At 34.1% G+C, this 12,856-nt stretch overlaps 1 protein-coding gene across 1 annotated transcript; it reads right to left on the bottom strand.

Moving 5' to 3' along the window:
* Window positions 1-350: 350 nt before the first annotated feature.
* On the bottom strand, window positions 351-10,767 carry LOC139963480 (barH-like 2 homeobox protein). The gene is made up of 3 exons (XM_071964291.1): window positions 9,547-10,767; window positions 4,727-4,952; window positions 351-1,523 (listed from the first exon to the last, which is right to left on the bottom strand). The coding sequence occupies exons 1-3, from the start codon at window positions 10,079-10,081 to the stop codon at window positions 1,184-1,186; spliced, it is 1,101 nt and encodes a 366-aa protein (XP_071820392.1). The 5' UTR covers window positions 10,082-10,767; the 3' UTR covers window positions 351-1,183.
* Between the last annotated feature and the right edge of the window lie 2,089 nt (window positions 10,768-12,856).

Genomic DNA, 12,856 nt, shown 5'->3' with positions numbered 1-12,856 from the left:
AGTAGTTATGAAAACAAAACCAAGCTCAAAAACAATTGCAACATAAAGTTTGATTTTCCTTTTTTATAATATTTGATTCCGTTTCTATATCAATATCAATGGGATGAATATTTACATTATTTTTTGTTCTCAAAAAAATTGCACGTAAAGATTATTTGAATAAGTTGTAAAAAAACAGGAAAGAAAACACATTGCAAACAACATATAATATATATATATATATATATATACATATATATATATATATATATATGTTGATACTAGATGAGACTAGTATCAACATATATTACGCTCTGTCCAATGGACATAGAGCACTCTGCGCCAAGATAGACGCCAACCTACTCTATATATATATATATATATATATATACCAAGCCGGCCAAAAGAAGCATTTTGGTTACGCTTAGGTCCAGCACAGAACACGGTAAAAATTTCTTCTTTTTTTTTACCCTTCACATTTTATGACTTGTTTACAATGGATAAGACCCAAAATGGCTAAGTGGTTTATTCAAATTTAGGTTGACAGCCAAATTAAGTAGACAATTAAAAACTACAAAGTTTGGATAAACGAACGGAAGGCATACCACAACCCACGAACCCCTTCCCTTCTTCCCCTCCCTTCCCTTCCCTTCTCCTCCCTTCCCTGCCGTCGCTTCCCCGGTCTATGATATATGAAATTCCACACGTGTTTTAAGTGTCACGTATGAGTTGGCCGCCTGCCTCATGGGGGGGGTGGGTCTCTTGCAAGGATCAATGATTCTCATATTGATATTTTGTCCACCAAACAAAATAAATTTTCTACGGTTTGCTATATAAACTGATTCAAATTAGAGGGCATTGTTTTATGTCAATTTTGGCTGCTGAAAGCTAAAATCGGGACAGTCAGAATTGTAACCCCCCCCCCCAAAAAAAAAAATCGTGGGCTTGAAATTATTAAATCTATTGCATACATTAATCTGAAACGCTTCAGTAACTCAAAACGGTAAATTATCGCCAAAATTTTCTGTCTTCCGTTCAAACTGGGTTCACTGACGTCGGTGATCACCAGTAGTATAAAAAAAAGAGAAGTTCACAGATGAACTTTGACCTCCATAGCATTTTCCGACGGTTGGTAGTGTCGTTTTTATATATCCCACCATCCTATGGATACAACACGTTATGTCCAAAATCAATCACGGATCTATCAAGGTGTGTGCGGATGAAGCGGTTTGGGAACCAAAGGCATTTGATGGTGTGAACTAAATGCTTGACCCGTTAAATGCGACGAGGCGAGACCCTGGAGGACAAGACGCGGTAATAACGGCGAGTTTCTCTGTTGAGCGCTGGCAGATGCCGCCGCGACCGCTGCGGCTTGAAACCCGTACCAGCTGCTTGCGTCGAGCGGGGGAAACAGGCCTCCCGCATGATGGTGTGGGTAGGGGTACAAGGGTGGGGCTAGCAGTCGATGGACCGATGGAACACCGTAGCTTCCCGCCTCTGCAAGTAACTCCAAGCCCACTGCAGTTTGTCGCTTCCATTTTGTTCTGAAAATTGATTTAAAAAATATAAATATATAATTATACATTTTATACAATAAGCCAGAAATGAAAATAGGCGAGGGAATTTGTTTCGTCGTTCTTTCATCAACTTTAATTTTGCTTGTGTATCCACAAAAAAAAAGAAAAAAAGTAATTTGTATAAATGTTATAGAGGCGTGAACTTTCTCTATTATAGCAGAATTCGTGTTGGAAATGAGGTTACATTTTCTTTTTGAGGTTTTTTTTTGCCTCTTCTCAAAATTAGTTGTTCTTTGTTTTTCCTTCGCTTTTCTTAAATTCTCTTCACGATTTGTGATGGTGCGTAAACTATTCGCTGTTAGTTTAATAATAACATTGGTGACTATTGTACTAATGACATGTATAGGCTATTGTTATTTCTTTCGCTCTTTTCTTTGTCCGGGATTTTTTCTTTCTATATTGATTGAACATTATCTTTTGTATTCCGCGATATCTTTTATTATTTCTTTTGATTCTTCTTCCATCCTTGCTTGTTTCTTCTTTCAGTTTTTGTTTTCTATGTCTTTGTTCTTTTCTTGTTTCATTGATTGTCTTATTGTTCAATTCTCTTTGTGTATTTTCTTTGTTCTTTCTTCTGCTTTAAATTTCTTCTTTTGTTCAATTTTCTAATTGTTCCTTCTATTCTTTCTTTTTAATTATCATTCCTTACTTTATTTTCCTTCTTCTCTTATCTTCGTCCTACTATTATTTCCTTTCATCCTGGTCCTATCTTTCTCGTGTGTGTCTTCTGTTTTCCTGTTGTCTCCTTTCCTATTGTCTCCTTTCCTATTCTTTCTTTCTTTACTGTGCTTTGTTCTTTTGTTATTAGTTAGGGCTCTTGCCCAAATGGCGTTATCTTCAAAGTCATTAAATTTGTTTCTTCAAACTTACTCCGACTTTACTCGCTTGTTTAACTCATGTTTAACATTAATCATGTCTGTACGGGGGGCTCCATTCCTGAAACTGATCTTTACAATATAAGATTTGCAAAAAGAAATAATGTATATATATATATATATATCTTCATAATCGATAAAAGTGAAGTTCCCGCTTGGTTCGAACGACTTATTCCTCACGATCAAATCATATATTAATGATCTCTTATATATATATCCATTGTCATCGACACAACTTAACCTATACAGCTCGTGTACTATACCCAAATAAATCCTTTCTGATAGTTAGTCGCTTTAATTTGTATAATAAATGGATTTTCGTTGATTGGTGTACACCTTTTTTTGTGTGGAAATTTTGGAGAGACCAAATAAATTTGAGTTGAAACAAACATTAAACATTCAAACCACTAGATAAATATGCATCATTTAAGTATGGTGTAGCAGCCGGCTTAATTAACAGAATTATTATTTGATATGTTTCTTCGTTCTCTTGATTCCTCACCCCCCCCCCCCCCCCCCCCTCTTCTATACTCATTGTTAACATGTGTAAGGCGTGGATAGCACGATTTATACTCTCCAAACACTACAGAAGCTTCGTTAGGTCTGGTATACAACACCGTTGCAAATTGTTTATCAGATCTATATTTCATACATCCCTTGATCAATTTTATTGTCCTTGTAAAGGATAGCTAATACCATCTAAATGAATCAATCATCAAAATATATTTGAGTTAATGATTATTTTTGCTTTTTATTATCAAAGAGTAGAACAAGAAGAAGAAGATGAAGGACCATTTAAGCAACCTCTCATATAGATCTCTCTCTCTCTCTTCTTTTGAGTAGGTCCATTTGGGTGATAACTGTACATGATCTTCACGAATTAATTTTTACTGTTATTTAATTGTAAGCATAGAATTTTTATAAAATATTCAAGCTAACTGTTGATAGATCGTGAGTTAGTTACCATTTAGATTGTCAGGGCTACTAACAATGAATCATAATTTTAAAACCGTCCATTTTATCTTTTTCAGATTTCTGAAAAAAAGTACACAACAACTTCATTTCGAAGAAAAAACTTTACTGTTTATTAATCTATTATTCTTGTTTTTGTTATCGATTTCTCAATAACATACACGTAAGAGAAGCCCGATCGTTTCATGAACGTTTCATGAAAAGACACATTAATGCGAATATTAGATTGTTTACCCCTTTTGTAATATTGAAGAAATTGTTCGTGCCTTCTAATTGGTATAATGCAAGTCAAATCTGAATGGATAAATTCTCACAAGATGTTGTAAGAAGTAAATTTCAGGAGAGTAACAAAAAAGTTTTTCATAGAGATGATTTTAACTTTAAATATAATTTTAACTACATATAACGTAATGACAAAGAGATTTTGAAAACAGAGCTAAATAATACCTATTGTTTCTAACAGAATTCTGTTGTCACCCCACCCCAACCCCTTCCCCACCACCTCCTCGGACCGTTTGCCGTCCCACACAGTTATATGTAATTTGTTACATTGATAAATTTGAAAATTGATTAAATAAGATGAGGTAAATTCTATATAACGGTATTATGAGATATCATGTTTCTCAGGATCTAAATAAAAGATGATTTTGTTGTCAAAGCTTTATTTAGGTTAACCAAACTTTACCCTGGGTAAGAAGTATAATTTGTAATATGTATTTAGTTTGAATTTTATCTTTGCTTGTTTGTATTGCATCAGCATTCCTGGTCCTGTGAAATATCCGTTGTTTTTTAGACTGGACAATGATAATAACAGTAATGGAGTAGTGAAGCCATCCAAACAGGCTCATTTTTTATGTTTTTATAATGTTATATTAACCAATAACCTGCAGTAATTGGCTCAAGATACCCCTCCATTTTGGACAAAGGGACCTCTTAAAAAAAAACAACTTTATGTATAAGTGGTTCCCAAGCTCTTTGCAACCGTCACTCAAATCGCCCTCTCCTTCCCGGCCCACTACCCCCCCCCCACCTCCTTATGCCCCTTAAAGCGGTCACTGTAAGCGCGGTTCACAAAGGCCTAAACAAATGAATCCATACCTTTGATGTCTGCAATAAGTTTTATCTGTCAGAAACAGTGCCACCGCCACCCCAACCCCCAGCCCCTCCCCCACCACCACCCCTAACCCCAAAAAATACCCGCCATTACGTGAATAAACCCTCATGTCATACATGCATAAAGATAAAAAACTTTGGTATCTTCAAAAATAAAGGCCTACATTCTTTAAGAACAAACATACGGTCTGAAAATTAATCAATGCTTACCTTCTATTTTGATACCAAGTCTTGACCTGTGTGTCTGTCAAGTTAAGACTTGCCGCTAGCTCCATTCGATCTTGGACAGAGAGGTATTTTTGCCTCTCAAAGCTCCTCTCTAAGGTATTTAGTTGATGATCTGTGAACGCTGTTCTCGCTTTTCTCGCTTTCTTGGACTTTCCAGATGAATTTGAGATATCGTGATTCCCGTTATTGTTACTATTTTGTGTTATATCTGAGGAAAACGCAAAAAGACAAAAAATATGATGAGAAATTAATAACTGACCGTAACCCCAAATCGAGAAATGAGTAGAAAAGAAAATGGAACTTCTTTGACACACCAAAAAAAAAATGCTTTAGTTGCAGTTAACACAGGTAAATGTTGGCATGTTTTAGTTCTTGAATTACCGAAAGTTTTCAAATGCGTTTAAATATAATATAGGCTACATTAATGTTTACAGAGGGTGAATACTTTGGCTTAAACATTATAAATAAAAAAAATGACACCTTTACTTATCTTTTCATTTCGGTATCATGCATATTCATCATGCCATGTCGTCTAAGAATATGACGTCATACATATTTCATTCTCAGATTTGCACACAATATATATGTTTACATATTTTACATAGTCTATTCGGTATGATTCATATATATATATATATATATATATATATATATATATATATATATATATATATATATATATATATATATATATATATAAGTTCTAATAAACATTGTTTTCCCTTCTTTTGCGTGAATATGTAACAAAGCTTCAACAGCAATCTTTTTTATCCTCTTTATCGATCGTTAAGGATATAGCAAAAGGAAATCGATATCCCTTCCTAAATCCACACCCATCTACAACTCTCCCACCCTCGAGCCAACATTACAGGGTACAAAATAAAGTTGGCCTTTTAAACCTGTTAGTTGGCCAATTTCGTATCTTTTCAAAATTATCAGTGTTACTAGGGATGAGTAGATTTTTTTTTGAGATATTTAACACTGTTTATGAAAATATTTAAATAAAATGGATAATATTTAGAACAAAGATCTACGTGATGGTAACCATATTTACGTTAATTCGAAGACTGTTTCAAAGTACATGAAACACAGGGGTCCTAATTTTCATTGCAGGTTTCAGAAATCGAACCGATGGTTTCACCTTACCCCCCCCCCCCCCGCACCGACAGCAACGTTCCAACTAACGTGTTTGCTTAAATATATATTCATGGGATACTAAGAGGGCTTGCACCCACCCACTCAGGTTTCAATGTTTAAACTTTGGATTATATAATGCGACCTTAAAGTAGGCAAATACCAATTAACAATAATAACGATATCTTAAAATTGGCTGATCGAAACTATTAATTTTTCAAAAAGTTTTGATTTTTTTTTTAATTTTTTTTTTCCGAATTCAGTCACAGGCAGCTTCACAATTGCCAAAAAAAATTATGTAACATTTACTTCCAGATGATAACAGAGTTAAATAAGTAGAATAATCATTTATAATCACATGATAACGGAGTTAACGGATATGTGCTATTTATAGAATGAGGTACCCCTCGATATGGAAATTTATACCGACGATTTTTGCTTATATTATTATTAATATCGGTTATAAATAATTTAGCGTATGTGCTATCAACAGTTTGTTGTACTTTGTATACATGGAAACGTCACCGGCTCTGGAACTTCGACTTTAGTTGTTGTGGTTACAAGAAACTTGATGCTTTGTAATACACTATAAACTACAACGATTGTCAATGCAGAAACATCAAATATTTTGAAAACAAATATTATTATTAATATATTTTTAGATATGAGATAAAAATAGATACAGTAATTGTTATATGTTCTCATAATAAGAAACCTTAGTGGTCCAAAAAAGAGTTATAAATTAAACAAAAAAATAGAAACCAAAGTCTCGACGACAAGAAGCGATTACATAAACAATGATTTTATTTATGTGTGGAATATAATTTTTTTGGGGGGGAGGGGGAGACTTCTTTTATTAAAAGACGAAAAGGGTATTTTGTTTTAATTTTGATATATATATATAGAACTGTTTATATTGCACATGGTTGATCAATTCAGTTATTAAAGCGATTATCGTGTGGCTGTGTAGAATTTTACGCGTTCACAAACTGTTTCAAGCAGAATTCCAAAAGGAAATGCTTAAGTTTTGTGAGCATAAATTCAACGATGTTTCAAAGATTTCAAAATTTCTCTCTATTTACTTTTGCCATGTTCTACATAACTTACATATTAACATCCTTCCTTTCGGTGAAAGTTTTCGGATTTTAAGGCCAAGAAAATCAGAGTTAACAGCAACAATTGAAATTAGAATATGAATTAACTTGAAGAAATAAGGATTATTGGTTTTAAACAAAAACTGTTTGTTGTATTTCACAATTGTTATTTCTCATAATTTTGGATTTAGAATTTCTGTTTTGAAATTGATACTAATGGTTTAAAAGACAAGAAATTGATGAACAAATTTATCAAATTTTGCTCAAAGAAATATAAAACAAATGTGAGATTTTTTGTTGTTGGTATTAATGAGTTGTTACGTACTATGTGGGGACAGATGGTCTTCAAATACCTTTATTTTTCATATGATATATCAACAAGAATATCGTCCAGTTTTCAAATATATATTTTTCTTCGACAAGTGTCTGACTATAGGAACATGTATCAAGAAAATGGGTGGTTAATATTTAAAAGTTTATATACGCTTGAAATTTGCCAATTTCTCTTATGGGACGACGTGACATTCGTTTCAACCCATAGGCCCTGTGAGCGTGGTTGTAGGGGGGAGTTGGGGATGGAGATGTCTACTGGTTAATGTTATGTGTGATTTTGCCACCCATCCCACCCCCCCCCTCCCCACACTCGTCTCACGCTTTTAACAATCAAGTTAGTTTTTTTCATTTTTCTTTGAGCAGTTGTTACAGCAAGTCCGAAAGTTCTCGAATGTTCTTGTGTGTAAACGTCATGAAAGGCCAAAATCCTATCGTGTTTCTTAATCCTATTGTTTCATTAATTTATACCTTTTTTTAAAAATATCCTGTATGTGCCCGCAACCAATACTCCCACCCTCTCCCTGCCCCCGCCCGAACAAAGCTTTATAAGCATATTTATATGTCTCATGTGAGTGCACTTCAGTTACAAGGGCCCTTTCCAAAAACGCTCCGAAACTTGAAATAGACCCACCCCATCCTCCGTACCATCTCCCTTTTATATGAACAAGTTGGAACCCGTCCTACAATCGAAGCCACGCATGAAGTATTGACTTTTTTGGGTGTTTTTTTTTTATTCTATTTATAACAGAACGAAAGTTTACATTCTCCATTTAAAGTTAATATAATAATTTCGAAATAACAAAAAAAAAAATGTGGTGAAAAGAAGTGCATTTTAAATAAAACATTTTTGATTGGATAATTTTGAGAAGGAAAATTGTTCGATATAGTGAATAAAAACTACATTTGGTAAGCAGAAGCTACGAGGAGAACGCTTAACTAGTACTTTGAGACAAGATAGTACTCTGGATATAATGGGGGATGGGAGGGGGAGGTGGGAGGGGGAGGAGTCGTTTTTATCATCAACAGATATTTTGGTGCTAAGATTGTAAACTGTATAATGTTGTGTGGTTTGTTTGGAAAATATATGCAGTGTAAACAATCAGAATATCTAATATGATTTGAAGTGATAATCATTCTTGCTCTCATATATACTCTAAAGATCTCTTGACATAATTTATTGCAGATATTAGAAATGTATATCTTTGGGAAAGGTCGTTCTTTTCTTCTCTTTTTGAGAAAAAAAGATGAGCTTTTTTTTGCAAACCGTAATACAGTCAAGTACACACACACGTGAAAATACGTTATGGCAACTTTCTTAACTGCTTCACAGCAATTGCAATTCACTATATGGTAACCAAACATTAAGTTAAAGCAAAATGTGTAAATGTTTTAGCAATCTTTTCGATCATTTTTCTCTCATTTTGATTTGCTTTCTATCTTTCCTTTCCAAAATGACTTTCGGACAAAACATAATAAGCAAAGAGACAAAGCAACAGGACAAGAAGAAGAAGAAGAAGAAGAAGAAAAATCAACCAGTAGAGAACAAAAGTTTTACAAAAGCTTGTAAATTGAAAAACAGGGAATTAAACATTTGTTTTCAAACCCGGGAAAATTATGAAAGCAACCGTTGGTTATATTTCGACAGAGCAATATATGGGCTTTCCATTCCAATATTGATGAAGTATTATTTGAGCAGATGCGATCAATATATATTTAGCGAAGCATTTACAATGGCTATAGGAGGATAAATTTATATAAATATATTTGAACAATTCGAGACCTTCGCTCTTGTTAGCTATTATCTCGTCTCATTGTAGCTCAGTATTTTACGCGTTTATTGATTAAGAAGTTTCTATTATCTACGGCTTAGGTTTCATTTCAATTGAAATTGCGGAAGCTTTGACATCAAATGTCATTGAATCATTCAATCTCTCTGTATCCGAGCAGCTTCATTAGTTTTTCCTATTATTCCACTTTATTTGTCGGAAAATGTAAAAAAAAATATATGGACTTAAACTTCACTTGAAATACTTTTGTGTCACTTGATAATTAATAAAAAAAATATTAAAAAAAAAACCGGAAAAAATTGTAGCAAGCGCAATTGTCTGATTTTGTTTGTGTTTCCTTTCACATTTTGCACTTAAAAGTTAATACTGCATATATAGAGAAATATTAGGCCTATATATATATAAATGAGTTTTTTATTTAAATTATTAGTTTTATTACTATATTTATTATTACCTGAATCGCAGTCTTCGGTCACGTGGTAATCTTCATTGTCTGATTCGGACATATCAGTAGAGGACCTTTTGATTCCTCTCGAGAAAATACGGGATCTTTCTAATTCACTGTCAATAAAATGGTCATTTTTTAAGTTCGAGTGGAAAGCAGTTAATTGTGTTTCACTACTATGCGTGTCCTCTGAGGCGTTCCTTGAGAGATCAAGTTCTTTTGGCACAACGTTATTTATTACTCTTTGATTTTTAACATCTGCTAAAATATCCCGAATCAGAAACGAATGGGTATTGGTGATAGTTTGCGCTTTACCAGGTGAAATCTTCTCCTCTCTGACGCCTTCGTTCGCCTCTTCCGCCTCAACTTTAGAAGTATCGTCGACGCTCTCGTTCACAGCCGATGGTGTAGTTTCTTCAACGATATCGGCGTTTACATCTGAAGTTACCGAGGCGACTTCGGGAGAATGTACGGACGATTGCGGGGTCGTCGTCGGACTTTCAACTGATGGTAAATCTTCGGCCATTGTCTTTTGAAAACGCATCGCTTCTCTCGTAGAAAGAAAAAAATTGTCTTCGCTTGTTGGTCACTTTGTCGTAGATATATTTTGTCCGTGTGAATTATTTTTTTATTTTTTTAATCTTCCATGAAAGGGAAGATTACTGGAACAGTCACGTATTAATCCTACATTAGTAAACATTCGTCCATAACGCTAATTATTTGTATATATTATGCCTTTCGACGTATACGAAATTATAAAACGTCTGTGTTATTGCCCGATGAATAATCCCGCATCTGGTATATATATATATATTCTTTGCACAATTTTTCTTTTCTCCCTCTATTGGTATAGTTACTTCCAAAATTCAGCTCCTTCTTCTTCTTCTTATTTTCGCTTTTGCGGTTTAACGATCGTTAGTGATACCAAAAACAGTTGAATAAATCTCCCAGCCTTTCTTTTGTACTGGCGCTACCCGTGATTACCGTTACACGTCTATCTGAGTCAATGGTTACAATACATCGTGTGAACCCCATTAAATCGCTCTTCTTTTCTTTGCTTAAACCCTCGCGCCGATACGAACCAATGACTACGTTATTGAACAAGATAAAGCTCCATTATCTCCCCTAGATAGCCAATCAACGTTAAGCTTGTAAAGAAAACTTTTACGATCACTTAAAGCCGGCCATTGATTGGTGCATTATTGCCAGCAATTGTTAGTTGTAACCTAATGACTTATCGATCGCTTTCTAAATGAGTCCCAATATGCTTTCATTTGTAGGTGATGTAAGGTAAATAAATATATACCACGAAAGAAAGAAAAAAAAAAAAAAGAGGGGAAAAAAAAGGAAAAATAAAAATGGTTTCGCCTCGTGCCTGAAAAATTTTGCCTTCAGTTTTCGATGGAAGAACAAGTTGTGCCTAGAAGGCATATTACGGGTTTTAGTACTGCAGATAGGCGACAGCTGCGATACAAAACGTCCCCTAAACGCCTCATAGCCTTAAAAACAACAGGCAGAAAAAACGTTAACAGTTGTGTATTACACGGTTGGTCGCGCACTTTCAAAAACGCCATACGTGCGCGCAGAGAGATATTATATGAGAGATGTATATAGTCAATTTGACTCACGAAAATGACTTGGTAATCATCTCGGGCGGTAAGCCACGCGCTACGGAGGTAATTAAAATATCATAATAACTCTATCACTTCTGTGCTACTACAAGCATGGCAAAACAGCAAAAGAAAAATAGGGGGGAAGTTATAAACGAAATAAAAATAACCTAAACATAACAGCTAATATGGCAATATGGCATAGGATATGGACGCCTCAATGACCATCGAGTTGAGATTATCGAGAGGAAAAAGGTAAGATGGGGGGAAAAACACAGCTAGCGGAAAATGTGAGACACCCATTTCTTTTCTATTTTTTTAATGTAAGTTGGTGGGCACAAACGGTGATAGCCCACATGGTGTGTAATGAAGTGTAACTGATGTCTATGTTGTGAAATGGGTAATACACTCATAAAACAGCCGTTTGATCTTTAGACCGACACCGATTACGTTTCATACTGTGACTTCAATGGCACTGGAACGTTGTACATATAATTGTGTATAATTGTTTGATATCATATAGATGTGTACATCATATATTGTTGATGAAGACTGATTGAAAGTCGAACGCTTTGTAACATATGTGCCTTATATTTTGATTACATATATATATTCCATATACATATTCCATATACATATACATATAAATAAACATATATACAAATATATATATATACATATATATATATATTTATAAATATACATATACATATATGTATATATATATATAAATATGTAATTGTAAATGTATATGTATATATATTTATAAATATATATTTATATAAATATTTATAAATATACATATACATATATGTATATATATATAAATATGTAATTGTAAATGTATATGTATATATATTTTATATATATATATATATATATATATATATATATATTTATATATATATATATATATATGTATATATATATTTATATATATATATATATATAAGAATATATATATTTATATAAATATTTATAAATATATATTTATATAAATATTTATAAATATATATATATCGTCAATAGTAATATATGATAAATCTGACCGGTTTAAAATGGAGTTATTGTAAGTGAAAACGTGATATGTTAGTTAGATAGTATATGGGGCAAATCTCACCTTGAACCACGGATATATTTTTTTCTAATCAATCACGCCCGCCTAGATGGATATAAAGAGGAAACTGTAAAGACGTCTAATCTTTCATTGGTTGCGTTCACTAGATCTGTCTTAGCATGCGACGAGAATCCGAAAACTGGCTGGTCCATCATATTCCATGGACTCGGGGGGGGGGGGGGCATTAGACACGCTTTCTATCATGTTTCATTCCTCGAACATTTCATCAATTTCTGGGAAATTAGAACAAAGGAGGAAAACATTGAATGATTCCAAAAGTACGCTAAACCTTGCTGTAGAATGGAATCCTGACCAGAGTGACGTGATATATCACGTTTAAGGATTGTGACTTTGAAATGTCAATATTTTGTTGTAAGGCACGTTCCGTACTCCAATATTCTATCGATTGATGGACATAATTGGCAACCAACGGAGCTTGAGGCATCTTTGGCACACGGTCGCCTGTGATACCTCGATCCGTCCATCCGTCCATCCGTCCATCCGTCCATCCGTCCATCCGTCCATCCGTCCATCCGTCCATTCGTCCATTCGTCCATCCGTCCATCCGTCCATCCGTCCATCCGTCCATCCG

The sequence above is a fragment of the Apostichopus japonicus genome, chromosome 22, assembly GCF_037975245.1.
Source record: "Apostichopus japonicus isolate 1M-3 chromosome 22, ASM3797524v1, whole genome shotgun sequence".
Classification (NCBI taxonomy): domain Eukaryota; kingdom Metazoa; phylum Echinodermata; class Holothuroidea; order Aspidochirotida; family Stichopodidae; genus Apostichopus; species Apostichopus japonicus.
This window is presented reverse-complemented; position numbering and strand designations above follow the sequence as displayed.

Coding starts and splice junctions, on each gene's coding strand:
- LOC139963480 (XM_071964291.1), bottom strand. CDS start 10,081: ATGCGTTTTCAAAAGACAATGGCCGAAGATTTACCATCAGTTGAAAGT. Junction 4,953..9,546: donor GACCGAAGACTGCGATTCAG/GTAATAATAAAT, acceptor CGTTTTCCTCAG/ATATAACACAAAATAGTAAC. Junction 1,524..4,726: donor ACTTGGTATCAAAATAGAAG/GTAAGCATTGAT, acceptor ATCAATTTTCAG/AACAAAATGGAAGCGACAAA.